General features: G+C 39.5%; 1 protein-coding gene across 4 annotated transcripts in view; it reads left to right on the top strand.

The window, feature by feature from the left end:
• BLOC1S2 (biogenesis of lysosomal organelles complex 1 subunit 2) overlaps positions 1 to 17,417 on the top strand; it is a 31,347-nt gene extending 13,930 nt beyond the window's left edge. For 3 of the 4 annotated variants that reach the window (XM_089687749.1, XM_089687750.1, XM_089687748.1), the window contains exons 3-6: positions 626 to 742; positions 3,131 to 3,257; positions 13,038 to 13,141; positions 17,240 to 17,417. In XM_089687749.1, coding sequence (XP_089543875.1) covers positions 626 to 742; positions 3,131 to 3,257; positions 13,038 to 13,141; positions 17,240 to 17,271 — 380 coding nt within the window. In that variant the 3' untranslated portion in view covers positions 17,272 to 17,417. Of the gene's footprint in view, positions 1 to 625; positions 743 to 3,130; positions 3,258 to 13,036; positions 13,142 to 17,239 lie in introns of all 4 variants that reach the window. The other variant, XM_089687751.1, reaches the window with a different exon arrangement.
• The last annotated feature ends 9,968 nt before the right edge of the window (positions 17,418 to 27,385 follow it).

Raw genomic sequence — 27,385 nt, 5'->3', positions numbered from 1 at the left:
TGCCTTTGTTGGTGTTCTAGCAGCTATCTTTTATATAGTTTTAGATAGCGCTCGCATATTACCTCTTTACTATTTGCTTATAAATTTACGTTTGAAATTCTTACAGTATGTTTGCTTGCCAAAGGATTTGTATCTATGTTGGGCAGACTTGTGAACTAGACTCCCATTCCAGATATTATTGCCAGGTCCTGGACCTTCCTACAGCATCTCAGTTAAGCAATAGAGCCTGGTCCAGGACCTATCACAGAGTGTGAATAAACAGTGAAGAAGCTGCAGAATACTGAGGAGGTTATCTCTCTGCCATCGCCTCCTTGTCACGGTATTAGACTGACCGTACTTTACAAATCCACAGAGCTCTGATTGGTGCTGAGTGTTGCTGTGCAGGGAATTTCAGGAGAGCCACACAAATTCAGTTACATGATCAGGTACTGTTTTAATGTTTTTTTTTAATATTAACATATCATTTTTCTTTAATCCTCAGCAGAGCTAAACCAGGTGAAATATATTTATGCAGAGTTTTACAAAGTCAATTTATTTATTTTAATGTAGATGAAACACATAACCAAATGTTATAGAAATTAAATTCATATTTCTTTAAACCTTGTTTATATATTACTCTCTGCAGATGATTCTACGGTTGAGACTGCAGAAGAGGCAGTTGAGCCACCAGAAGCTGATATCAATGAGCTCTGCAAAGACATGTTCAGTAAAATGTCATGTTATCTAACCGGTGAATTGGTAGGTAAGTACAACATGCCAATTTTATTTTGCCCATTTAGCTCTTCATTTAGGTAAACACCAGAGTATGTTGGGTATATCCTAGGAATGTATATTACTGTATATGTATGGTTGATAGATTATTTCACAGAGAATACAGGTAATAAAACATCTGCTCATTTTCTTTTGTGCTGTATTGAATTGCCACCTAAATACGATGTGGTGAATTAACTTCGCTTTCTGTGCTATTATACGTAAACTTGGGTAAGCTGTGTTAACTGAACAGCTAGATCTGTTTCACATGGCAGTTTCTCTTTCAGAGTGAAAGAGAAACTGGTGCCAGTTCTGCATTTAACTTACAGAGGGATTGGGTCAATTTTCAATATTGAAAAGTGCCGCAGATCCCAGCCAGGTTGAACCTGGCCTTACGGGATGTCAGCAGACAGCTCACATCCTTCTCTCTGCCTGCTCAGGGATTACACTGTAGGAGCAGAGCCTGCTGGGTTAATACCCCTTTTTTTATCTCTGGAACTCAGCTGAGTGGGGAAGGAGAAGAGAGCAGGGATGCAGCCAGGAATCTGAAGCATGCAGATTTAAGTGTGCTGTCATAGACACAGCATAGAACAGGGAGCAAATGGCTTACACCCCTTTTGTTATTTAGAAGCAGCATCTGCTCAATTTCCTCAGTTTAGAAGATTGAGGCAGGAATACAGCATGCACCACTCCTTGTCAATTGTCCACAATGTTTTTGTTTTTTTGTTTTTTTTCCTTGGCTGCCATTTATTGACCGTTTTCAAGCAGTAGAATATTTAGTTTTACACCAAGTTTGAACACCCAATCACATACATTGCAAAATACTACCAAGCGTTTCCAATGGTTGTCAGCTCAGTTTCACCCCATTTCCTCTCCCAAGGGGCAACCTACATGGCTCTACCACTACAATCAATGTTCAGCTCTAACACCTTTTTTACAAGTTGTCCGGTCATGTAAGGTGCCCCCTGTGACAGGCAAAGTCTCTGATGTATGAAAAGGATGCTATACTTTTTTAACGCTGTAATTTTGCATGTCAGTTGAATTTTTTTTTTCTTTTAGCATAGATCCCAAATTTAGTTTTTTTATTTTTGTGCATAACATTTCTGACTGGAAGTTGCTCACTCTGAAGTATTTTAATGGAACTTTTGTGTTGTAAAATGTTCTTCTGATTTCTTATTTGTTTTCAGTTGAAGGGGGGCTATTTTCATGCAAATATGGGTTTTCACCTTGGTGAGGGAGGTGAGAAGTTTCTTTTGTTTGCAAAATTGGAGCTCTTTTTAGGAAGTATTGCAAAAAAATTACCACATGAAAAGTCCAGGAGGGAACTGCAAATACTAGTCCCTTAAGGGTTTAGGGCAGATCAAGATTTAATTATTGTATTTGCTGCCTTGGAGATGCTCCTGCCACAGACCGTTTAAAATATTTAAATTGAAAAACAATTTTCAAACAAATATATAATATAACATTCTCTGTCTAAGAGCACCAGGTCTTAGACAGACATCTGCCCCTTCGAAGTTGTCTAATCCTAGTATACACGATGAGAAAATCAGACTAAAGAAAACCGCAGTTGGAGCGATCGTCCAAAAATCTACTCATTAGTACACCGCTTTCAAGAACTGATCACGACCGTTCATGCAAAAATATCCAAAGGGACAAGCATGAAAACAGGGTAAAAACAAACTGCGCATGCTCAGAAATGAAAGAATACAATACAATGCAATACATTACATCACTTCCAAAGTTGTATTATGTCTTACGAGAATTTTAGTAACTTAAGTAATCTATTTGCTTTCAATACGAGACTAACGTGCAAAAAAAAAATATGATTCACATACCCTGCATCTGGTATCCGTTTATGCAATTAATTAATAGGTTATATTTATTCTGGTACATTTTTGCTTCCTTTTTTTTTTCTCTCTTTCTTTTCCTCTTTCCTTCTTAGGATCTGTTCATTTCACTGATATGTGATATTATGATGAGGTGTCAATGGGATCCTCTTGAATCTGATGCAGATGACTAGGGTTGATTATCCTGCCTATACAAATAATGAACTTATTATCCTATGCGCTGTATTTTTGATATGTGTATTTGCAATGTAATTCTGGAAGCTTACTCTATTCCATATCTTATTGTTAGGGTGACAGACACCTTGACATTTGTTTGTAATACTTGTCAAACAAAACTTGATTTATATTATTTAAAAAAAATTATTTCATGAAAAATAGATTACAGAGCCATTCATTCGTGAATGTGTATGGCTTATTTTTGGAAAATAAGGATATTGTTTAGTGTCACTTTCAATTTCACCATGATTCAGCACATCCGATTCAGTGTTTAAGGTGCCATGACTTAACTTATTACATACAAATCATCTTTTCAGCCACCAGTGAAGACTACAAACTTCTTGAGAATATGAATAAGCTCACATGTCTGAAGTATATGGAGATGAAAGACATTGCTGCAAATATCAGCCGGAATCTCAAGGATTTGAACAAAAAGTGTAAGTAAGTGTAAAAACAGACCAACCAAGCTCTTTTTCTAGGAAAAGTAACTTTCATATTTAGAGAAGTTTGGGGTCTGTAAAATGACAAACACACATACTCTTCTTTATTATTCATCATTGGTGTGATGCTGCGGCTGTCCCACGACAGCTCTAAGCCTAAGAACTGAGCATTTACATGACTGCTTACCACTCAGATCTCAGTCTCCACAGTGAGTCTCACTGGAGTGCTGGGCTAGGGAGGAAGGTGCATGCAGCTGGCTCCAGCTGTCAACTGAGAGGCAGGGCCAGCTCTCCATCAGACAGTTAAGTGGATCCCAACAATATTGTCAGGATCCTTCCAGGGCCTGGAGCGGCTCAGCAATGTCAGCTGATAGTGGGTAATAGCCCGCTGTCAGCTGACTCTGGGTCAACAGGAGTGCAAAAGTAAGTGCACTCCTGTGACCCACAAGATAAGATTGGGACATCGACACAATTCTAACATGTTTGGCTCTATACACCACCACAATGGATTTGAAATGAAACAAACAAGATGTGCTTTAACTGCAGACTGTCAGCTTTAATTTGAGGGTATTTACATCCAAATCAGGTGAACAGTGTAGGAATTACAACAGTTTGCATATGTGCCTCCCACTTGTTAAGGGACCAAAAGTAATGGGACAGAATAATAATCATAAATCAAACTTTCACTTTTTAATACTTGGTTGCAAATCCTTTGCAGTCAATTACAGCCTGAAGTCTGGAACGCATAGACCTCAGCAGACGCTGGCTTTCATCCCTGGTGATGCTCTGCCAGGCCTCTACTGCAACTGTCTTCAGTTCCTGCTTGTTCTTGGGGCATTTTCCCTTCAGTTTTGTCTTCAGCAAGTGAAATGCATGCTCAATCGGATTCAGGTCAGGTGATTGACTTGGCCATTGCAAAACATTCCACTTCTTTCCCTTAAAAAACTCTTTGGTTGCTTTTGCAGTATGCTTTGGGTCATTGTCCATGTGCACTGTGAAGCGGCGTCCAATGAGTTCTGAAGCATTTGGCTGAATATTTTTTTTTTATTTAAATTTTTATTTATTTTCCATATATAATACATTTTTCATCATTCTCATACAAAAAAAAGAAAAAACACCATTTCCATATCATTAATAACATTTCTTACTATCTTTATTCCCATTTACCTCCCCCCTCTATTTCCCCTCCCCCCTTAAGTGAAGACCTCCCTCCCCCCCCTATGAACCCACCTACTCTGCATTATTCTATTAACTCTTTTCCCAACTAGAATATGGGGTATGTAAATCCTTTCAACTTTCTCACATTTCTACTTCATATATTTCAGCATAAATTCTTCCCATTTTCTCCACCTCCTAGAGAACAACCCCATCCTATTTTCTTGCATATAACACAGTCTCTCCATCTTGCAAATTTGATTCGTTCTTTCCACCCAGTCCTCTATCTTTGGCACCTCTGGTCTATACCAAAACTTAGGTATCAAACCCTTCGCCGCATTCAGATAGCTCCACATACCCGAGTCCTTATATTTATTTACCGATAACTCTGTACTGTGTAGTAGACATACATCTGGGTCCAGTCCTAACTTTATCCCAGAGATATTCTCAATTAGTTGGACAATTTTTTCCCAGAAACCTTGGATCTTCGGGCACTCCCACCATATATGATAAGACGTGCCTATTTTTCCACATCCCCTCCAGCACACTTGTGAATTTTCCCCACATATCTTATACTCAACCTTCGGTGTAATGTGCCATCTCGTTAAACACTTATAATTTACCTCCACCTCTCTCATACTTATATTCTCGTGTATTAATCTATATATTTTCCTTTGTCTGTCTTCATCTATCTCTATTCCCAAATCTCTTTCCCATTTTATTATATACATTGGTTTTGTGAAAGTGTCTAACTCAGTGAGGGTCTTATAAATTTTTGCCGTGCTTCGCCTCCCATCGCCTCGTGTTTCTAACAACCTCTCAAACAGGTTCCAATCCTTTCTCGATCTCAACGGTTTTGGAAGGTCTCTGACAAAATGTTCTAATTGGTGATATTTCCATTCATCTATTTTAATAAAAAGTTCCCTTTTTATCTTTTTTCAAATCCTTAAGTGTTCTCAATTCCTGTCCTTCCATTATATCTCTCAGTTGAATATCTTCTTTTTTAAACCATTTTCCTGTGCTCTCCTCCTTACCTGGGGGAAAATAATTCGTGTTCCTCAGTGATATTAATTGTGAATTACAATCCCATTTCAGAATTTTATGCAACTTATCCCAAACCTTAAAAACATTTAATGTAAAAACACTCGTGGTATCTTTTAACCCTCTATATTGTGCTGGTGCCCATATAACTCTACTCAAGGTAACTCTACTTAATTCATTCTCAATCTGAACCCACCTTTTCCCCTCTTGGTTATGTGTCCAATCATAAATTCTCGCTAGGACTGCTGCTCTATAATACCTCTTAATATCTGGTACTCCCAAACCTCCCTTCTCCTTTTTTCTACTTAGCAAGTCATATGATATTCTAGGTTTTTTATTTTTCCATATGTATTTTGTTAACATCCTTTTTATTACTTTAAAGAAAACCTCCGGGATTTTGACTGGAATCATCTGAAATTTATAGAGGATTTTTGGTACAATTATAATTTTTATCAAGTTTATACGACCTATCCAAGACGGATTGCCTCCTCCCAATCTTCTTAATTCCTCCTTGATCTCATTTAAGAGTGGGATATAGTTTAATTTATACAGGTTCGTGTATGAAGCAGAAAGTTTAACCCCCAAATACTTTATCTCTCTATTTTTCTATATAAAGGGGAATTCTTTTTGTATTTTTTCTTTTTCACTATTTGAAAGGTTTACATTTACGATCTCGGTTTTTGTTGGATTGATTTTCAGGTTTGATAGCTCCCCATAATCCTTTAAACTCTTCATTAGATTTGGGAGTGTTATCCTAGGATTTCCTACATAAAACAACAGGTCATCCGCAAAGGCAGCTACTTTATGTTCGACTTCCCCTGTCTGCACTCCTTTTATATCTATATTCTTCCTAATAGTTGCCAATAAAGGTTCCAGTGTCAAAACATACAACAATGGGGATAATGGGCATCCCTGTCTAGTTCCATTTGACATCCCAATAGGTTCCGACCTCTCTCCATTAACCATGACCACTGCTGAGGGCTCTCTATACAATTTTCTTATCCATTCTCTCATTCTTACTCCTATTCCTAGAGTTTCCAGGGTATCCATCATAAAGCCCCAATCTACTCTATCGAATGCCTTTTCAGCATCGATAGCAAGTACTACTACTGGAGTTTTCCCCTTACTAGCTTTTTGGATAAGCAACAGAGTTCTCAGCCCATTGTCTCTACCCTCCCTCCCTGGGACAAATCCCACCTGGTCTCCCTGGATCCATTCTGGCATAAAATTCTTTATCCTGTTTTCTAGGACCTTTGCGTATAACTTAGTGTCAATGTTCAAGAGTGATATCGGTCTATAACTAGAGCACTGAGAGACATCCTTCCCTTCCTTTTGTATCAGTACTACATGGGCCTGTAAAGATTCCCGTCTCATCTCCATCTCTCCTCCCAGGGCATTCATATATTTCTTCAATTTAGGTATTAACAGGTCACTGTATTTTTTATAGTATCTTGCTGTATAACCATCTGGTCCCGGGCTTTTCCCCGTCATAGTACTCTTTAATGCTCTTATTATTTCTTCCTGTGTTATTTCCAAATCAAGGGAATTCAGTTGGTCATTACTTAACTTCGGTAATCCTGCATTTTTTAAATATTCCCTCCTTTTCTCTCTTCTCTCATTCCTAATTGTATTTACTGGGTCTTGGGGGGCAATATTATATAGTTTACTATAATATTCTTTGAACACCTTAATAATCTCTTTAGTAGAATAAACCATTTCCCCCTTGAGGTTTTTTATTTTCTCTATATAATGCCTATTTTTTTTTTTCCTCAAGACTTTCATTAAATATTTTCCTGGTTTATTTCCCCATCTATACCTCTCACTTGCAACTTTATTAAAGACTCTTCTCTTCTCCTCCTCCATCAGTGACTCTAGCTCTTCTTTCTTTTTTATTACCTTCTGTCTTATCTCTTCTGATCTTTTACTTTTATGTATCTGCTCCAAGTCAGATATTTCTTTTAGCAACCCAGTAAATTTTTCTCTTCTTTCCCTTTTCTTTTTTGCCCCGGCAGCAATCAGTATACCTCTTATATAGGCTTTATGGGATTCCCACACTGTAGCCACCGACACCTCCCCTGTCTCATTCTCTTGAAAAAATCTTTCAATCTCTTCTCTGATTTTTTGATCCACCTCCTGATCCAGGAGAAGAGCCTCGTTCAACTTCCAACCTATCCCAGCTGTCCCTCGTCTACTCCACCTCACTTTCAGTGTTACAGGGGCATGATCTGAAAGGGACATCACCTCTATTTCTACTTTCTCCACCAATTCTATAAGTTGATGATCTACCAATATATAATCCAGTCTGGAGTACATCTCATGTGCTTTGGAGAAGAAGGTATAATCTCTCTCTTTTCCATGAATCACTCTCCAAATATCCACCAGTTGACACTCATGTATCACCCTCTTCAGGATTCTCAGAGCCCTACCTCCCTCTCGTTGCACAGAAGAGGTCGTATCCATTTGTGGGTCCATACAAAAATTCAAATCCCCTGCCACTATCAAGCGTCCCTTCTTAAAGGCCATCAATTTTCCCAAGACTCCCTTCAGATAAGCTTCTGGTCTTTTTTTGGGCAGTAGATATTCACAATTGTACATTCCTGCTCTTGTATTCTACCCCTCAAGAACAAAAATCTCCCCTCAGGATCTACCTCTCTCTCTTCTATCTCCAACCTTATATTTTTTGCAAACCCTATTGCTACTCCCTTAGCTCTTTTGATTGGGGAATCCGCATAAAACCATGTTGGGTAATTTCTAGAGTACAACGTTATATTTGACTTAATCTCTAGGTGTCTCTCCTGCAAAAATACTACCGAAGCTTCTCTATGCTGTAGCTCTTTGAATAATTTAAATCTCTTCCCAGGACAGTTCAATCCCTTTACATTATATGATATAAATCGGAGATCTTCCATCTATTTTATCTCCCTATTTTCTTCCTTTTTTTTTTTTTTTTCTATCATACAGAGTATTGCCTCTAAAACCCATCCCTCTCCCCCCATCCTCCCACCACCCTACCCCTCCCAGGCCTCCTTTGCCTTTGGATCATGTTCCACCTTTGATCCCTCTATAGGGGTTCGACTCCGCCTATGACCGCTCACCTTCCCCCCCCTCCTCCCCAGTGTCCCCTTATCTATTGTCTCTCTATTTCCTCTTTTAACCAGCTGCCATTTTCCTGACCTACCCATGTCCAACTCTCCCTCTTCCACTTCCCAACCCGGTATCACTTGTCTCTGCAGTCCAAGTTTATCACAGAAATCTTCCATATCTTCCGGAAATTTTAAGATAGCTGTAATTCCATCGCTCCACACGATTAAACTTGTATCACGGCCCCATCTGTATTTCACACTATGTTTTTTCATCACTTCTAATAGGGGTTTCAGTGATCTCTTCCTTCTCAGAGTCTCTGGTGTTAAATCTGCAAAAATTTGAATATTTTTCTCTCCATATGTAATATTTGTTTTTCCTTTTATCTTTTTCCATATCTCTTCTCTATCTCCGTAGTTATGGAATTTAACAATTATATCTCTTGGTTTTTCTATCCCTTTTTCTTGTTGATACTTCCCAATCCTGTATACTCCGTCCAATTTAAACATCTCCTCATCCGCTTTATCCATTATGGAGTTCAAAATTTTGCCAGTTAGCTCTTTTAAGTCTTTTAAATCTTCCCCCTGTGACAGTTCCGGGACTCCTCTTACTCTGAGATTATTTCTATTTTCTTTTTCTTCCATCATATAAAGCAATCTCTTTTGTTCTTTTCTATCTTCTAGTATCCATTTTTCTAATTTTGGGATAATTTGGGTATAAGTTTGAACTTTTTCCTCCATTTCCTCCACCCTAGTTAACAATTGTCCCATTTCTTCCCGAATCATCCCCATTTCATGCTTCATTGATTTTTCCAAGCCTTTAAACATCTCCGCCATTTCTTTTTTATTAGGTATTTGCATATCTCTTTCACGATCTCTCGGGTCAGTGCCTTCCATTAATTGTTGACTATTATATACCGGGCCCAGGGAAAGTCTCGGGCTATTATCCAGACTTATTTCCAATTCACTTTTTTCATTTATTCCCTGAGTTCTTTCTGGGGTAACATTTCCCTGTGACACATACTTCTTAATCGTACCAGTTTGGGAGTTCTTAGGCCCACTCCCTTTGGTGTTTTTACCTTTCATGTTGTTTTTAAACCTTTTACTCTTATTTCCAGCTCTCCTGGACTCTTACTCCTCCCGATCTTCAGACCCGCCCTAGGAATCCCCTATTTCTTTTATTTTCAGATTGTATATTTAATGCAATGTCTTACTACAGGCATCTGAAAGTCTAATACGAGGAATCAATGTATATAAGGCTCCAATATACAGATCCAATATATAAAGAGTGTAGAAGAAGACCTGCAGGGAAACCCACGGTCATCACTCACCCTTCACGTTGGAATATCACTCCAGAAGCAGTCCTCTTTTGTCATAACTTCTTAAGGGGATTCCTGTGGGTCTAATATAGCTCAAGTCACTTATCTTCCCATCAGATATCTCCTTATTTTGGAGGTGATGTGCTGGTAAATGTTAGGTTAGAGATTGGGAGAGATATAGAAGTTAGAGGGTTAACCGTATTATAGCAGTGGTGTAAGGCTGTAGGGATGGTATGGTGTAGGGATGGTATGGAGGCAGGGAGATTAGAGGGCTCAGGAAGATGGGGTGGAGATGGTGTGATGTGGAGGCAGTATGCTGGTTTACCTCCCCCACTTCTCTTACTTGTTTGGACGCCAGGCAAGCTCTCCCACACCCGGATCTCCCAGGACTCCTCCGCGGCTGCCCACGTGTCGGCGCCGCTCCACTGCCTCGTCCGTCTCACTGGCGTCTCCCTGGCAACCCCACTCCTCCTCCTAATCCGGCTCTCTCCTGGCTCCAGGCAATCTGACCGGCAGCCCGACCGTCTCCCCGGCAACTCCACTCCTCCTCCGAAGCCGCCGCAGGACGTCAGAGGAAAACCCCAAGGCGTTCCTCTCCCGGCTCTCTCCCGGGTCCAGGCAGCCGACCGTCTCCGGGACACCGCGAACCCTCTCCAGCCGGGTGAGTCACCGCACACCTTCGGTGCAGCTGGTCTCTCTACCGGGGCCTCATGGGGAGGATAGACGAGGGGAGGCTAACGGAGAGTGCTTACTGCACACTCTCCCGTGCCGTCATAGTCAGGCTCCACCCCTCCTCAATCTGGCGCTGATGAATGTGCATGCATTTGGCTGAATATGAGCAGATAATATTGCCCGAAACACTTCAGAATTCATCCTGCTGCTTTTGTCAGCAGTCACATCATCAATAAATACAAGAGAACCTGTTCCATTGGCAGCCACACATGCCCACGCCATGACACCACCACCACGATGCTTCACTGATGAGGTGGTATGCTTAGGATCATGAGCAGTTCCTTTCCTTCTCCATACGCTTCTCTTCCCATCACTCTGGTACAAGTTGATCTTGGTCTCATCTGTCCATAGGATGTTGTTCCAGAACTGTGAAGGCTTTTTTAGATGTCGTTTGGCAAACTCTAATCTGGCCTTCCTGTTTTTGAGGCTCACCAATGGTTTACATCTTGTGGTGAACCCTCTGTATTCACTCTGGTGAAGTCTTCTCTTGATTGTTGACTTTGACACACATACACCTACCTCCTGGAGAGTGTTCTTGATCTGGCCAACTGTTGTGAAGGGTGTTTTCTTCAGCAGGGAAAGAATTCTTCGGTCATCCACCACATTTGTTTTCCGTGGTCTTCCGGATCTTTTGGTGTTGCTGAGCTCACCGGTGCGTTCCTTTTTTTTAAGAATGTTCCAAACAGTTGTTTTGGCCATGCCTAATGTTTTTGCTCTCTCTCTGATGGGTTTGTTTTGTTTATTCAGCCTAATGATGGCTTGCTTCACTGATAGTGACAGCTCTTTGGATCTCATCTTGAGAGTTGACAGCAACAGATTCCAAATGCAAATAGCACACTTGAAATGAACTCTGGAACTTTTATCTGCTCATTGTAGTTGGGATAATGAGGGAATAACACACACCTGGCCATGGAACAGCTGAGAAGCCAATTGTCCCATTACTTTTGGTCCCTTTAACAAGTGGGAGGCACATATGCAAACTGTTGTAATTTCTACACCGTTCACCTGATTTGGATGTAAATACCCTCAAATTAAAACTGACAGTCTGCAGTTAAAGCACATCTTGTTCGTTTCATTTCAAATCCATTGTGGTGGTGTATAGAGCCAAAAATGTTAGAATTGTGTCGATGTCCCAATATATTTATGGACCTGACTATATGTGGGCGTGGTCTACGTATGCATTACCCACTAAGTGCGAGTATCGGGGGGGGGGGGGGCACTTTAAATTTTTCTCATTTATTTTTAATGCATCCCTTTTGATAGAAACAATTAGTGACAGGCCCTCTTTATGGAGAGATATGGGGTCAATATGTAAAATGTAAAGCATTAGATAAAAAAAAAAAAGTATTGATCTAGTGCTTTCAAAAAAGAAAAAAAAAAATTGGCCTTGTTTACAAGGCACCAGAAGTGACATTGTTCCGGTCTTCCAAAGCAGAGATAAGTGGAGGCCATCTTTCCTTCACTTATCTTTATGCCCAGTGTCGGGATCGTTTGGTGGTTTCTCAGGTAAGGCTGAGAACTACTGAGCGGTGGCGGCAGGTGGGCTGCGGTGAGGGGGGCGGGGTTATTTTCGGCACCTTGATGGTGCTTATTTTCATATTGGCTAAGGGCCAATAGCGGTGTTTTCAGCCAAAACATTTCGGCCACCGAAATTTCGGTGTACCCCTACTCTCCTAAAAAGAGAGAAACCTCCAGATGGGGAAAGGCAAAAGACCCAAAGGAGGCAGAACCTGCCCTGGACTTCAGGGCAGATCCCTGATGACCTTCATCCTCTGTCTCTGTGCAAAAAAAACTACACACATGCAGTGATAATGCCCATGAATAAATAAGTGACAGACCAAACATAAAAAGTGCTGTGCAAAACAGTACTATCGACTAGTATAAAAATTGCCCTGACTAGCCAAAAGGCCACATTCAGAGGTGTAGTGCAAGAAAAGCAAAGGGGACAACCAAACACCAAAGGCGTGGTGCAACTCAAAGGTGTTTTTTGGAACCCCACCCCTAGAGGGCACATCCCTGGGAGCTCCTTGCACTTCCCAGCCCAAGACCAGACAAATGCAGCTTTGAATCAGGAAGGCAATAGAGCTTAAAGAGACCTGCAATCATTTGGGGAGAAGCCTGTGGGACTCAGGCCAGATTCAATCCAGGAGGAAAAGGGACCCTCCCACCATCCCCCCCCCCCCATAATTACATAAGGTTAGACCCCCCCCCCCCCCTTTCCCCTTGATCTTGGCCAAAAGAAAATAATCTGTCTGTTATCATACTAGACTTGTTGAGATCTGTATGTGTGTATCTTCCCATTCGTGTGACTACACATCTTTATGAAGTAGTGTCGTCTTTTGTGTTATAATGACAAATCATGTTAAGTTGCCTATTTTATTTGTTCTCAACAGTTAGCTTTTAAACACAGGACCATATTTTGGTTATTAATTTACCGGTTTCACCTTGTTTTACAGATGCAAGCCTTCAGCCACACCTTGAACAAATAAATCAGATAGAAGAACAAGTGGCAGCTTTGGAAAATGCAGCTTATAAACTTGATGCATATTCAAAACGATTAGGTATATTGTAAAAGACAACTAAGCTAAATAGAAGTGGGCATTTTTGGGGATTCTTTAAAATGAATTCGGCTGATTTGAAATGTTGTTGTGGAAGATTATTTACACCATTTTGGTTCCCTTAAGAATAAGTTGTTGATACTAGTGAGTGAAAAAGGGAATTATATTGCGTGCGCAAAAAAAAAAAAAAAAAAAAAGGATAAGAAAAATAAGGCTTATGCTGGGAATGAAGGACCGTAGATAACTTGTTTGATTAAGACAAAATGTGCCTATTGTATCAGCACACGGACATACCGTGTGTATATGTTTGTGTGTGTGTGTATATGTCTCTCTCTCTCTCTCAAAATCGAATGGTAGGTGTATTGTAACACTGAGAAACAGAATAGCAACACAAAAAATTCAAAAGAAATGCATGTCTAACAAATGATACACGGATTTGCATATTCATGGGGGAAATAAGTATTTGATCCCCTTCACAAAACATGACTTAGTACTTGGTGGCAATCCCTTGTTGGCAATCAGAGGTCAGGCGTTTCCTGTAGTTGGCCACCAGGTTTGCACACATCTCAGGAGGGATTTTGGCCCACTCCTCTTGGCAGATCCTCTCCAAGTAATTAAGGTTTGCTGGCTGACATTTGGCAACTCGAACTTTCAGCTCCCTCCACAGATTTTCAATCGGATTAACGTCTGGAGACTGGCTAGGCCACTCCAGGTCCTTAATGTGCTTCTTCTTGAGCCACTCCTTTGTTGCCTTGGCCATGTGTTTTGGGTCATTGTCATGCTGGAACACCCATTCAAGACCCATTTTCAATGCCCTGGGTGAGGGAAGAAGTTTCTCACCCAAGATTTGACTGTACATTGCCCCGTCCATCATCCCTTTAATGCAGTGCAGTTCTCCTGTCCCCCAAAGCAAACAACCCCCAAAGCAGAATGTTTCCACCACCATGTTTGACAGTTGGGATGGTGTTCTTGGGGTCATAGGCAGCATTCCTCCTCCTCCAAACACGGCGAGTTGAGTTGATGCCAAAGAGCTCAATTTTGGTCTCATCTGACCACAGAACTTTCAACCAGTCCTCGTCTGCATCATTCAGATGTTCAGTGGCAAACTTCAGATGGGCCTGGACATGTGCTTTCTTGAGCAGAGGGACCTTGCGGGCACTGCAGGATTTCAATCCTTGTCGGCGTAGTGTGTTACCAATTTGTTTTCTTGGTGACTGTGGTCCCAGCTGTCTGGAGATCATTGACAAGATCCTCACGTGTAGTTCTGGGATGATTCCTCACTGTTCTCATGATCATTGACACTCCACGAGGTGAGATCTTGCATGGTGCACCAGACCTAGGGAGACTGACAGTTGATTTGTGTTTCTTCCATTTGCAAATGATTGCACCAACTGTTGTCACCTTCTCACCAAGCTTCTTGCCGATAGTTTGGTAGCCCAGTCCAGCCTTGTGTAGGTCTACAATCTTGTCCCTGACATCCTTGGACAGCTCTTTGGTCTTTGCCATGGTGGAGAGTTTGGAATCTGTTTGTTTGATTGCTCCTGTGAACAGGTGTCTTTTATACAGGTAACAAAATGAAATTAGCAGAACTCCCTTTTAAGAGACTGCTTCTAATCTCAGCTTGTTACCTGTATGAAAGACACCTGGTAGCCAGAAATCCTGCTGAATGATAGGGGATCAAGTACTTATTTCCCTCATGGACATGCAAATCAGTGCATAATTTGTTAGACATGCATTTCTTTTGAATTTTTTGTAGCTATTCTGTCTCTCAGTGTTACAATACACCTGCCATTCGATTGTTAAACTGATCATTTCTTTGTGAGTGGGAAAAGATTCAAAATCAGCAGGGGATCGTGTGTGTGTGTCTGTCTGTCTCAGATCCTTTGGCAAAGTTAGATCAGGCCGAGGCAATTAGTGTTATTTTTTGGATTAGGCTAGAGCAATAAAGTGAGGTGTATCTAAAACCAAGAACAAATGTAATATATTTCAATTTACTGCTCCCTAGATGTGGTGGCTTTTTTTTTTTTAAACCTTTATTTTCACCAGGTGATCAAGATAACAATACGCTTCCTGTCCAAGGGTGACAATGCTCACTCATTGTACCATATGCCTGGAAGAGCAGCTAGGGCAGGAGGTATCTTACAACTACAGAAAACCTCCCCATCTAATTATCTCAATTAGGGCTTTTTGACACGTGCTGATTTTGAAGAACAAAGCAATGCTCAGTAATGCTCCAATAGCATTTGTGATGTGTTTTCATTGTTTTTATGAAACCTTAAAAAGTTCAAGAATGCTTGATAAATGCCCTTGAAAGTGTTGCTTTTCTGGTGGGAAGTACTTAAAGGGGAAGTAATGTAGTAGAAAAGATCTACTTTACGATGTAGTTAGGTTGCAGTGTGATAGCAGGCATTTTTGTGAATTCTCCGCTCAATGGATTCATATACTTTGATCTCTTTGACACTTGGCTTGGTCCAGCTCAACGTTACTGAAAAAAAAAAAGCTTACCCACTGGAAATAATGTTCACTGCCTTTGCTCTTGCCTGGCACTGTCAATATTTGCTGGCTGGCTTGATACTTCTGCCCACACACAGAAGCAAATGGTGTTGTCACACAGCTGCTCTGTACGAACAAGAAGTGGCTGGAGTTGCTCTGTCCTAGTTCTCTATTTTGTTCGAGTGCATCCTGGGATACAGGAACCTGCACTGCCTCTCCCCTAGTGCCCAGTTAACACTTTTATAAATGCTTCACAAATATGCCATTAAATTCTATAGCCGCTGTTAAGGTGTGGTTACAGAGCATTACTATTGAATTCAATGGAGGCAGCTGACAAGCATTGGTGTCTCTTGAAAACAACATGATGCTTGATTTTTAACATGACACAGCAACACTACCGCTTCTGCGTGAACAGCACTATGTGGTTTCATTTTAATATTCATGGCAGGTGTTGAAGGGTGGTTTTGAGGCTTTAACTATGCTGAATAAATGCTGTATAAATACAGAGTATTGACAAGTGTGAATGAGCCCTAAAGTGGAATGGGATCTGTAGTCCACAGAGATGAATGTAATAGGTTTGATAACGTTGTCCAGTTATAAGACTGCAACATGCCTATGCAGACCAAGAGGCAGCAGATATGAAAAATGTATTGGGATTTACGTACATTAAAGTGGTCCTAAAGACATGAACTTTTTTATTTAAAATAACCGCCCCGTCTTCCTATCCTGGGTCCCCTGCCGGTGCTTCTGGCCCCTCTTCCTTGCCAGTGCCCCCAAAACAAGCTGTTTGCTCTGGGGACACTTGTGCATGCTCGCTCCCGAGCCGCCTTTTGTGTATCTATGGAACGCAGAGAGCGTGTCTCAGTCCCGCCCCCCTGCTCCCTCCTCGCTGGTTGGGATTGACAGCAACTGAAGGTCAATGGCTCAGCCAATGAGGAGAGAGAGACCTGGGAGAGCCTCTGCTCTCATGCACATCACTGGATCGGGATCGGGCTCAAGTAAGTAAAGGAAGGGTTCTGCGGGGCGAGCTGCACACTGAAGGTTTTTTACCTTCATGCATAGAATGCATGAAGGTAAAAAGCCTTCAGCCTTTAGAGACACTTTTTAATGTAGAAGCCCCGACATTCATAATGTTTCACGAACCCTGCAAAAAAAAAAAATTGAGAATGGTAAACTAGCAGAGACTAATCTGATAAGCATTATAAAGTGCATAGCACATTTTTAATATCTAGCGTGTAGTGAGTCTTTCACATGTTTGTTTAGTATGTAACTGATTAGACCCATATAGACAGTAAGAGTATCTACCAGGCACATAATAGTGATTTCAGGAAAATGTGTCAGGGTCATCTGGTAACTGCTAAAAATCACACAAGGAAATTTAGACTTTAGATAAAGACTCCAGCTGAAATTGCCATGAAAATATGTGCAGTATCCTTTTTGTGCTGAAAATTTTTTATTTTACAGCACAATTTCTTGTAAATGCAAAATTGTGATTGTTCATGTATTGCAGTTGCCAACGGGAGCATGGGTATGGTGTGTGCCCCTTTGTAAATCTACCCCAGAGCATTCATTACATGATATTCTTTGTATCTTTCTTTTTTCCTGCAGAAGCAAAGTTCAAAAAACTGGAAAAGCGGTGAAGATGCATTCAGAAGGTGTTGCTTGCTCCTTCAAAAATCCTAAGGCCAAAGGATAATATATTGTAACATTTTTTTCATTATCTGTCATGTTATACTTTAAAATGCTTTTTACTAGAAAACTATTAAATGTAGGCATATTAACAAAATGAGTGAATGTCTTTATGATTCTGAGTAAATTGGCCATATCCTGTTTTCTATTAGGAAACTGGTAAATTTTAAAGGATAAGTTCACTTTTCATAACATGATACACCCATATTCAGGGTGTAACATGTTACGATCAGACTGGCCCCCACTCCACCCCCTGCTTTCCACTTTGATAGCTAGTGGGGGATCTTCCGCAGGCACCCCCCACCCCCATCCTGTACAAGCAAACAGATATACTGTCAGATCTGCAGGAGACCTGCATGGCACCAGGGATCTGCTGATCACTGGTGCAATGCTTTACAGGCTCCAGCAGACAAAAATAATAAATGAAAGGGAAATCCTTCTGTGCTCAATGGAAACCAATCCTATTTGTTTAGCTGCTGTCACTCTACTCTTAACCACCAAGTTGAATCAAATAAAAAATTAAATAGTGATAACACACCCTGTGATAATCCTATAAAGTGCATATAAATTCCTTTAGGGACCTAAAGTGCATAAATATCAGAGTGATGAATAAATATACTAAAAATAAGTGAACACCACACTTAACAAGATAATTACTCTGCTTAATAAAGTTTGGTGTTCACTTATTTTTAGTATATTTATTCATCACTCTGATATTTATGCACTTTAGGTCCCTAAAGGAATTTATATGCACTTTATAGGATTATCGCAGTGTGTGTTATTTCACAAAAGGGCTTTGTGTTAATTTAATAGCACGATTTTTTACTCCCCCTGCTGGGAGGAGGTGTCACTGCACATTATATGGAAATAATTCATTGATTGTTTGTTTTTTATATTTTCAATATTAGTATATGTAGCACGTTTTGAAAATATCTATATTGTACCGCGCTCCAAAATTAATAAATCTAAGTGCTCTAAATAAATAAATAAATAATTGTATATAACTAAAAATTCAATAATAATCTATATCCATAATACTTAAATTCATAATTGCATAATACTTGAATCCATGATAGAAGTGAAAAAATTCCATTAATATTGTAAATCAATACATAAAAAACTTCGTGCCTGAAAAACTATTTAAAAAATAATAAATAAATAAAATAAAATAAACTGGAAGAAAATTTTGTATGAATTAATAATAGTTCAGTTCATACGAATTGAGATGGTAATGTGAATCAATCTGACTGGCGTGGTAAGTCTATGTTCATGGCATGAACCTCTCTCTCCTTCCTCCTCTCCTTTCTCCTCAATTCAGCTTTTCTCAATTAGGACTTTCTCCTCTATCTGCTTGGCTTATTCCTCCATAAACGATGCATACATAGAAAAGGGAAAAAGAAACATAGTGTCTTATCCTTAGTAAAATTGTTTAATGAGCTTCTGATCTCCCACTCACATGGTATCAGCAAAAGTAACGCTTTGTGTAAATAAATCCAGGTCCTCCTGCAAACAGCCCTGCAGGTGTGTGTGTGTTCACTCGCTATACTCGCCGTTTCCTCTGTGGATGCGTGATGACGTCACCGCCCCTCCCCTACGCGTTACGCTACAGGGACTCGTAGCTTCCTCTGGGGGATGTAGTTTTAGATGTCATCCTGCACCGAAGGTTATATATATCCTACCGACGCCATTTTTGGTATGATTTAATCGTTCTTGGTGCCCACTCCATATTAAAGGAGTCCAAATTAGACCACAATGATAACAATATAATATATATTAATAGTGCGCCTCTTCATCCTCCGGCTGCATATCGAATGCTTCCACACACACCTTTCACAATTGGGATTGCAAACTCCTACTTTTACATCGCCATAAAGATAATGATAATCATTACTATAATGTCCACAATTTACATACCATATCTCCATAATAAACATTTTAATTCATTTATAAACATTTTTAATAGAAATAACCTTAAAATGAATATGACAATAGCTAATTTGATAATATGCTAAAATATAAAAAATAAAAATGAAAATGAAAATAAAAATAAAATAAAAATGACAATGAAAATGAAAATAAAGATAAAGATAAAAATAAAAATAAAAATAAAAATAAATATAAATATAAATAAAAATAAAAGTAAAAATAAAAATAATAATAAATAAAAAATAAACATAAGAATAAAATACAAAAAATGAAATAAAAATAAAAATAAAATTAAAATAAAATAGAAATAAAAATAAAAATAAAAATAATAAAAATTAAATAAAAATAGAAAATGAACCTATTACTAAAATATTTAAATATTCAGCGGTACAAAAATTATGTATTATATTAAAAATGCTAAAAAAGCATCAACCTTTCCTTAAAAATTATTTATTATATACTATTCTTTAATTGACGTTTTGGACGTAAACACATCTATATTTCCCCATATTAATTCATATTAATATCAATAATTGACGTTTTATATATTAATATATTAATAATATATTAATATAATAGCAATAGTATATAATAAATAATTTTTAAGGAAAGGTTGATGCTTTTTTAGCATTTTTAATATAATACATAATTTTTGTACCGCTGAATATTTAAATATTTTAGTAATAGGTTCATTTTCTATTTTTATTTAATTTTTATTATTTTTATTTTTATTTTTATTTCTATTTTATTTTAATTTTATTTTTATTTTTATTTCATTTTTTGTATTTTATTCTTATGTTTATTTTTTATTTATTATTATTTTTATTTTTACTTTTATTTTTATTTATATTTATATTTATTTTTATTTTTATTTTTATTTTTATCTTTATTTTCATTTTCATTGTCATTTTTATTTTATTTTTATTTTCATTTTCATTTTTATTTTTTATATTTTAGCATATTATCAAATTAGCTATTGTCATATTCATTTTAAGGTTATTTCTATTAAAAATGTTTATAAATGAATTAAAATGTTTATTATGGAGATATGGTATGTAAATTGTGGACATTATAGTAATGATTATCATTATCTTTATGGCGATGTAAAAGTAGGAGTTTGCAATCCCAATTGTGAAAGGTGTGTGTGGAAGCATTCGATATGCAGCCGGAGGATGAAGAGGCGCACTATTAATATATATTATATTGTTATCATTGTGGTCTAATTTGGACTCCTTTAATATGGAGTGGGCACCAAGAACGATTAAATCATACCAAAAATGGCGTCGGTAGGATATATATAACCTTCGGTGCAGGATGACATCTAAAACTACATCCCCCAGAGGAAGCTACGAGTCCCTGTAGCGTAACGCGTAGGGGAGGGGCGGTGACGTCATCACGCATCCACAGAGGAAACGGCGAGTATAGCGAGTGAACACACACACACCTGCAGGGCTGTTTGCAGGAGGACCTGGATTTATTTACACAAAGCGTTACTTTTGCTGATACCATGTGAGTGGGAGATCAGAAGCTCATTAAACAATTTTACTAAGGATAAGACACTATGTTTCTTTTTCCCTTTTCTATGTATGCATCGTTTATGGAGGAATAAGCCAAGCAGATAGAGGAGAAAGTCCTAATTGAGAAAAGCTGAATTGAGGAGAAAGGAGAGGAGGAAGGAGAGAGAGGTTCATGCCATGAACATAGACTTACCACGCCAGTCAGATTGATTCACATTACCATCTCAATTCGTATGAACTGAACTATTATTAATTCATACAAAATTTTCTTCCAGTTTATTTTATTTTATTTATTTATTATTTTTTAAATAGTTTTTCAGGCACGAAGTTTTTTATGTATTGATTTACAATATTAATGGAATTTTTTCACTTCTATCATGGATTCAAGTATTATGCAATTATGAATTTAAGTATTATGGATATAGATTATTATTGAATTTTTAGTTATATACAATTATTTATTTATTTATTTATTTAGAGCACTTAGATTTATTAATTTTGGAGCGCGGTACAATATAGATATATGAAATTAACATCCATACACCTGGAGAGGGTGTAAAAAGTACCTGGCGATCTAAATATTTATTATTTAATTAAGCACGGTTATCGATTTATTAGTTGTTCACTTGATTCATAAATTCAATATTATTAGTAATTTCATACACAGAATTTATTGCTCTATAAGTAAGGAAACTTCTAGTGGCTCACAAGTATTTTATTAATTTGCACGTTTTGAAAATAGTTTTTATGGTTTAAGCGCTTCACTATTTAATTTTTTAAAAATAATAAATGCACTTTTTTTTTTTTTTTACCTGCACTAAAATCTATTATTCTTTACTAAAAGCTGAACTTATCCTTTTAAAGCTTTTTCTTTTGGCAGACTAAACCCCCTGAATTGCATTTATGAGTAAAGTGTAAACTCCAACAGTAACCAGAAACTGGTGCTCAAATCTCTCTTACTGCACTCAAAATGGAATAGTGCATTTGCTGAGGTGCCGCCATTGATAGATTGGGGAATCTTGATACTAGCAGAAAAAAACAAAACAGGGCGCACTCTCCTCGTGCATTAACGCAAAAACCAAAAATGTATTAAGATGCAAAAACATACTCACAAGTCATAAAGGTCATAAAAACAGAGACAAGAAGTCAAAGGTTCCAATCATGGACAGGATGTGTCCTCGGACAAAGAGCTAACGCGTTTCGGGAGTCACTTTCCCTCATCTATTACTCTGAGGAAGGGAGTTCGACTCCCGAAACGCGTTAGCACTTTATCCGAGGACACATGCTGTCCATGTTATGCACCTTTTGACTTCTTGCTGTTTTTATGACCTTTTATGACTTGCGAGTATGTTTTTGCATCTTTGTAATACATTTTTGGTTTTTGCGTTAATGCGCGAGGAGAGTGCGCCGTGTTTTTGTTTTTTTTCTATGAGTAAAGTGTACATGGAGGTACCCACATATATTGGCACATACTTTGCAGAGTGCAAATGGCTAGCCGAGCTTAAGCCATCCTGCTTCCAAAACGCACATCTCATTGATGCTGTCCTTTGTAGTGAGCATAGTACGATGCAGGATGAAGACTCCCGGTGCTCAACTTAAAGTACTGGAACTGGCATTTGCATAACAGTGCCACAATCTCATGGTTCTCAAGGAACTGTGAAAGATATGAAAATACACACAGATTTTTATCCAGGATATAAACAATATGGCCAAATATATAGACAAATTGTGTAACTGCTTATAGTGCCACTCAAGGTGCTCTGCTGGTAAAGAATCCCGTGTCTCACTGCAGTGAGACACTGCACACCACTAGCTCAAGAGGTGGAGAGGAATGTGAATGGCCTCAGAACCCATCCTCAGCCATGCCACTGATGCTTTTAGCCCCTCCCACTGGGGGGCTTAGTCATGGAGATGAGGTCATAGATCTCTATGAGGAAGCCCTGGTGGGCAGGGCGAAATGCATCAGGTGTGTGGCTTAGTTCAATGCTGAGGTTTTTCACATTGCTCTCCAACTGTAGAGCTAGTGGTGTGCAGTGTCTCTCCTCCCCTAAAATCAGTTTAATCACTTGCCGACTGCCCACAGTACTTTTTCTTCAGACAGGTGGCTGCTATAGGCTTCGTGATGTACCGGTACATCACTCTGCCTGTACTAACACATGATCACAATGCTAGCAAAGCTGTTTCTAAATCAATCTGATTCATAACCGCTTTGCTTCTGGTCCTGGAGAGCTGTGATTGGCCCACAGTTCCCACATGGTACATAGGCCAATTTATACCAATAATCTTTAATGCTCCTGCAATGCAAAATGTAAAAACAAAATCCCTGATCACTCCCCCCCCCCCCCCCCCCCCATCGGAGTAGTACAATGTTACTATGGTAACATTGTGCTACTCTGATGAAAGCATTTAAAAAAAAAAAAAAGTTAAAATAAAATATTGAAAACCTTTTTTTTACGGCTTGCAAATGTGCGGACGAGCGTCGGTTTTGGGCAAAGTGACATACCCTTGCATCACCTTCTATTTCTGGCTGTGTGTGTGCGCCCCCGCTGCCCCCTATGCAGGTCCAAGGAGAGAAGAGAAAATCACACTGAGTAAAAGCACTACATTTTACACACCCGAACATTAGATTAGCACATTTGAGCGCCCTTGTTAACCCTTTGATCACCCTGTCACCCAGCCAGTGCCATTAGTACAGATACAGTGTCAGCATGTAGAATTTTTCACTGATAACTGTATTACTGCCACTGATAACATCAGGTTCTGTAAGCTCCCCTCCCAGCCAGGGTCAGCTAACATTAGTTTGCATGCACACTATCGCACTCATGCTATAGGTCACTGCTCACCACTATTACTAGTATAGTGTTTGTATGGATCAATATCACTCTTATGAGAGGTGTACTGTTTTCCTTCATCATAAGGCCTCATGTACACTACTGCTCCTAAACGTGAGTGTAGGAGCTTTTGGCGTTTTTTTTTTTTTTTTTTGCTAAAGCCCCTGAACTCAACTCAATAAAAGCCTATGTGTGCATGTACACATAGGATTTTACCAGCGTTTAAAAGCAGCAGAGCTTAGGGGAATGATTTGGCAAAAAAATACTAAACGCAGCAAAAACGAGTGTAAAAGTTAGCAGCGTTTAGCTCTTGGGCGTTTAACCATGTCAGTAGAAAATACTCAGGCCAATCAAATGAATAGACGTCCAAGTAGTAAACGCAGCACCACGTTTTCACGCGTATTTGGCGCATTTAGCGGTTTTCTGCTGCCAGGAGAGTTTAACGACTAGGTAAGTTCATGTGTACATGAGGTCTTAATCTCCCCTTTTAAGAAGGGCCCACAAGTAGCAATGGGTCGAACATTCGAACCTTATGAAAGTTCAATCGCGAACTTCAAACGGGGACAATTCATTAAGCAGTAACTTACCACATCTGAGTATGCAGTAAGATACCGCACAGCTACTAAAATACCGCATGAGTTATACTATTAAGTGATATAGTATTTTAGTAGTGAAAACATTCTTTAATTTTTCAGCTGTCAGCAGGGTTCCTTGTTGACAGCCGAATGTAAATAGAATTCGCTGGCATTGTCTGGCCAAAAATAAAAAAATTAATGGTGTGGGGTCCCCCCTCCATCCGTACTAAACCCTTTGGGTCTGGTATGGATTTTGAAGGGAACCCCTGCAAATGGCTTGGGGGTCCCCCCAAAATCCATACCAGACCCTTATCCGAGCATGCAGCCTGGCAGGTCAGGAAAGGGGGGGGGGACGAGCGAGTGCTCCCCCTCCTGAACCATACCAGGCCATATGCCCTTAACATAGGTGGGTGCTTTGGGGCAGGGCCCTCCCCACCCACACCTCCACCCCAAACACCTTGTCATCATGTTGATGGGGACAAGGGGCCTCTTCCCCACAACTGTTACCAGTGGTTGTGGGGGTCTGTGGGTGAGGGGCTTATTGGAATCTGGAAGCCCCCTTTAACAAAGGGGACCCAGATCCCCGCTCCCCCATGTGAATGACTATTCATTCACACACAAAAAGAAAAAAAAAAGTGTGTAAAAAATGACAGAAGACATTCTTTAGTTCTTAATTAAAAATAAAAGAAAGGTCTCCCGAAGTAGATTCAACATCGATCACCCCTGCCCCCCTTGTGATGTCATCATGCTCTGTGATTGACCAAAGCATTGCACCTGATAAGTGGTCAGGTTGCATAGCTTTGGCCAATCACAATGCACTGTCAGGGCGCAGTGCATTGTGGGGCACAGTGGATGAACATCCCGCCAAACACTCTTACTGTTCGTGTGTTCGGCGAACACACTAATGGATGATTTTTGAGTCGAACTTGCGGTCGACTTGAACATTAAGCCCAACCCTACCCACAAGTTCTCAATTGGGTTTAGGTCAGGTGAGGAAGGGGGCCATGTCATTATTCTTTCATCTTTAATGCCTTTACTGGCTAGCCACGCAGTGGAGTACTGTGATGCATGCAATGGAACATTGTTCTGTATACATTTCATGGTTTTCTTGAAAGATGCAGACTTTTTACTGTACTGTTGCTTGAAGAAAGTGTCTTCCAAAAACTGGCAGTAGTTTTGGGAGATCATTTTGAGTCCATCTTCAACTCTAAAAGGTCCAACTAGCTCATCTTTAATAAGACCAAGCCCATACCAGTACCCCCCTCCACCTTACTGGAGTCTGAGTTGAAGTGGTGTTCTATGTCGTTACTGATCCAGCCACGGGCCCATCCATCTGATTCGTCAAGAGTCATTCTCACCACATCAGTCCATAAAACCTTTGCAAAATCTGTTCATATATTTCTTGGCCCAGTCTTGACGTTTCAACGTTTGTGTCTTGTTCAGTGGGGGTCTGGTTTCAGCCTTCCGTACCTTGGCCATGTCACTGGACACCTTGTACTTCTGGGCACTCCAGGTAGGTTGAAGTTCTGGAATATGACAACACTAGATAATGGGTTCCTGGTAGCTTCACGTGTGATTCTTCTCAAATCTTTGGCAGTTAATTTGCTTCTTTTTTTCTCAACACGTTTCTTGCGACCCTGTTGACTATTTGCAACAAAACGTTTGATGGTTCTATGATCATGCCCCAATATATTAGCAATTTCAAGAGTGCTGCATCCCTCTGAAAGACTTTTTACAATTTTTGACTTTTCAGAGTCCATTTTTAGCCAATTTTGCTTGAGGAAAAGAAGCTGCCTAATAATTATACACAAATTGATATACGATGTTGATCTCCTTAGCCCACACCCTCCCTCATTACACAAATACACATCACCTGATATGCTTAAATCCAATAAGCATTCAAGTTAATACAGCTTGGACAATATGCATAAAAATGGTGATGTGGTCAAAATACTCAGTGTATGCCCAACATGGACCAGCAAAATACTGGTACATCACTGGACTTTGAGTGGTTATAACGGGATGATGCCTGCTGCTCCAGGCATCATCCTGGGAAAATGTTGAACTTTGAAAGTCCCCCCTCTTGATATGGTTCGCACTGGTCTTGCACTTCAATGTTCCTTTTAGGATTTTATATGCCTGTTATACTGCTTTATTTACATTTGAATAAAATCACAGCTTTTTATTGAAGTAATGCGCAAAGTTGGTGTGCTTTCTTTTTGTTTTCACTCTCCAAATATATATTGACCTAACTGTATATATAATGTTTGGGGATTCAAAGTAATTTTTCAGCAAAAAAAACAACTTTTTTTTATGTAAAAAAAAAAGTGTCAAAAGGCTTGGTCTTCAAGTGGTTAGAACAGGGGTGGGCAAACTTTTTGACTTGAGCGCCGCAATGGGTTCATATACTGGACCCGGGGGCCGGACCAAGAGTAGATGAATGATGTGTATGTGTCATCCATAGTAAGTATAGTAATATTCCCCCATAGTAAGCATAGTAATTAATCCCCCATATAGTAATTAATCCCCCATAGTAATTAATCCCCCATATAGTAATTCATCCCCCATATAGTAATTCATCCCCCATATAGTAATCCCCCATATAGTAATTCATCCGACATATAGTAATTCATCCTCCATAGTAATTCATCCCCCATATAGTAATTCATCCCCCATAGTAATTCATCCCCCATATAGTAATTAATCCCCCATATAGTAATTCATCCCCCATAGTAATTCATCCCCCCTATAGTAATTCATCCCCCCTATAGTAATTCATTCCCCATATTAAGTCCCCAAGTCCCCCCTGTGTCAATTCACTTACCTTTGCTCCGCGCGTTCCTCTCGCCGTCTTCCCGCGCCGTTCCGGTGTAGCATGAAAATCTGTCTCCTATGAGGATCTGTCCCCCTCGATGTATCTGCGCATGTGCCAGTTTCAGGCATTAGCAGCCGATCGGCGATCTCCGGCACATGAGCAGATACGTCGAGGGGGACAGATCCTCATAGGAGACAGATTTTCATGCTACAGCGGTCTTCAGGGCGGACTGTGAGAGGAGCTCCGCGGGCCGGATTAAAAGGTCCGCCGGGCCGTAGTTTGCCCATTGCTGGGTTAGAAGATTGGGTTATGTGTGGCATAAGTTTCTAATGTTGGCCTTGAAATGCCAGGATAGTAGAAGCACCCCAAACAAATGACCCCTTTTTTTTATAAAGTAGACA

Source organism: Staurois parvus, unplaced genomic scaffold (assembly GCF_062004578.1).
Source record: "Staurois parvus isolate SC_StPar_1 unplaced genomic scaffold, SC_StPar_1.0 ptg000437l, whole genome shotgun sequence".
Taxonomy (NCBI): domain Eukaryota; kingdom Metazoa; phylum Chordata; class Amphibia; order Anura; family Ranidae; genus Staurois; species Staurois parvus.
The sequence above is the reverse complement of the archived record's forward strand: the minus strand, read 5'-3'. Positions and strand labels throughout refer to the sequence as shown.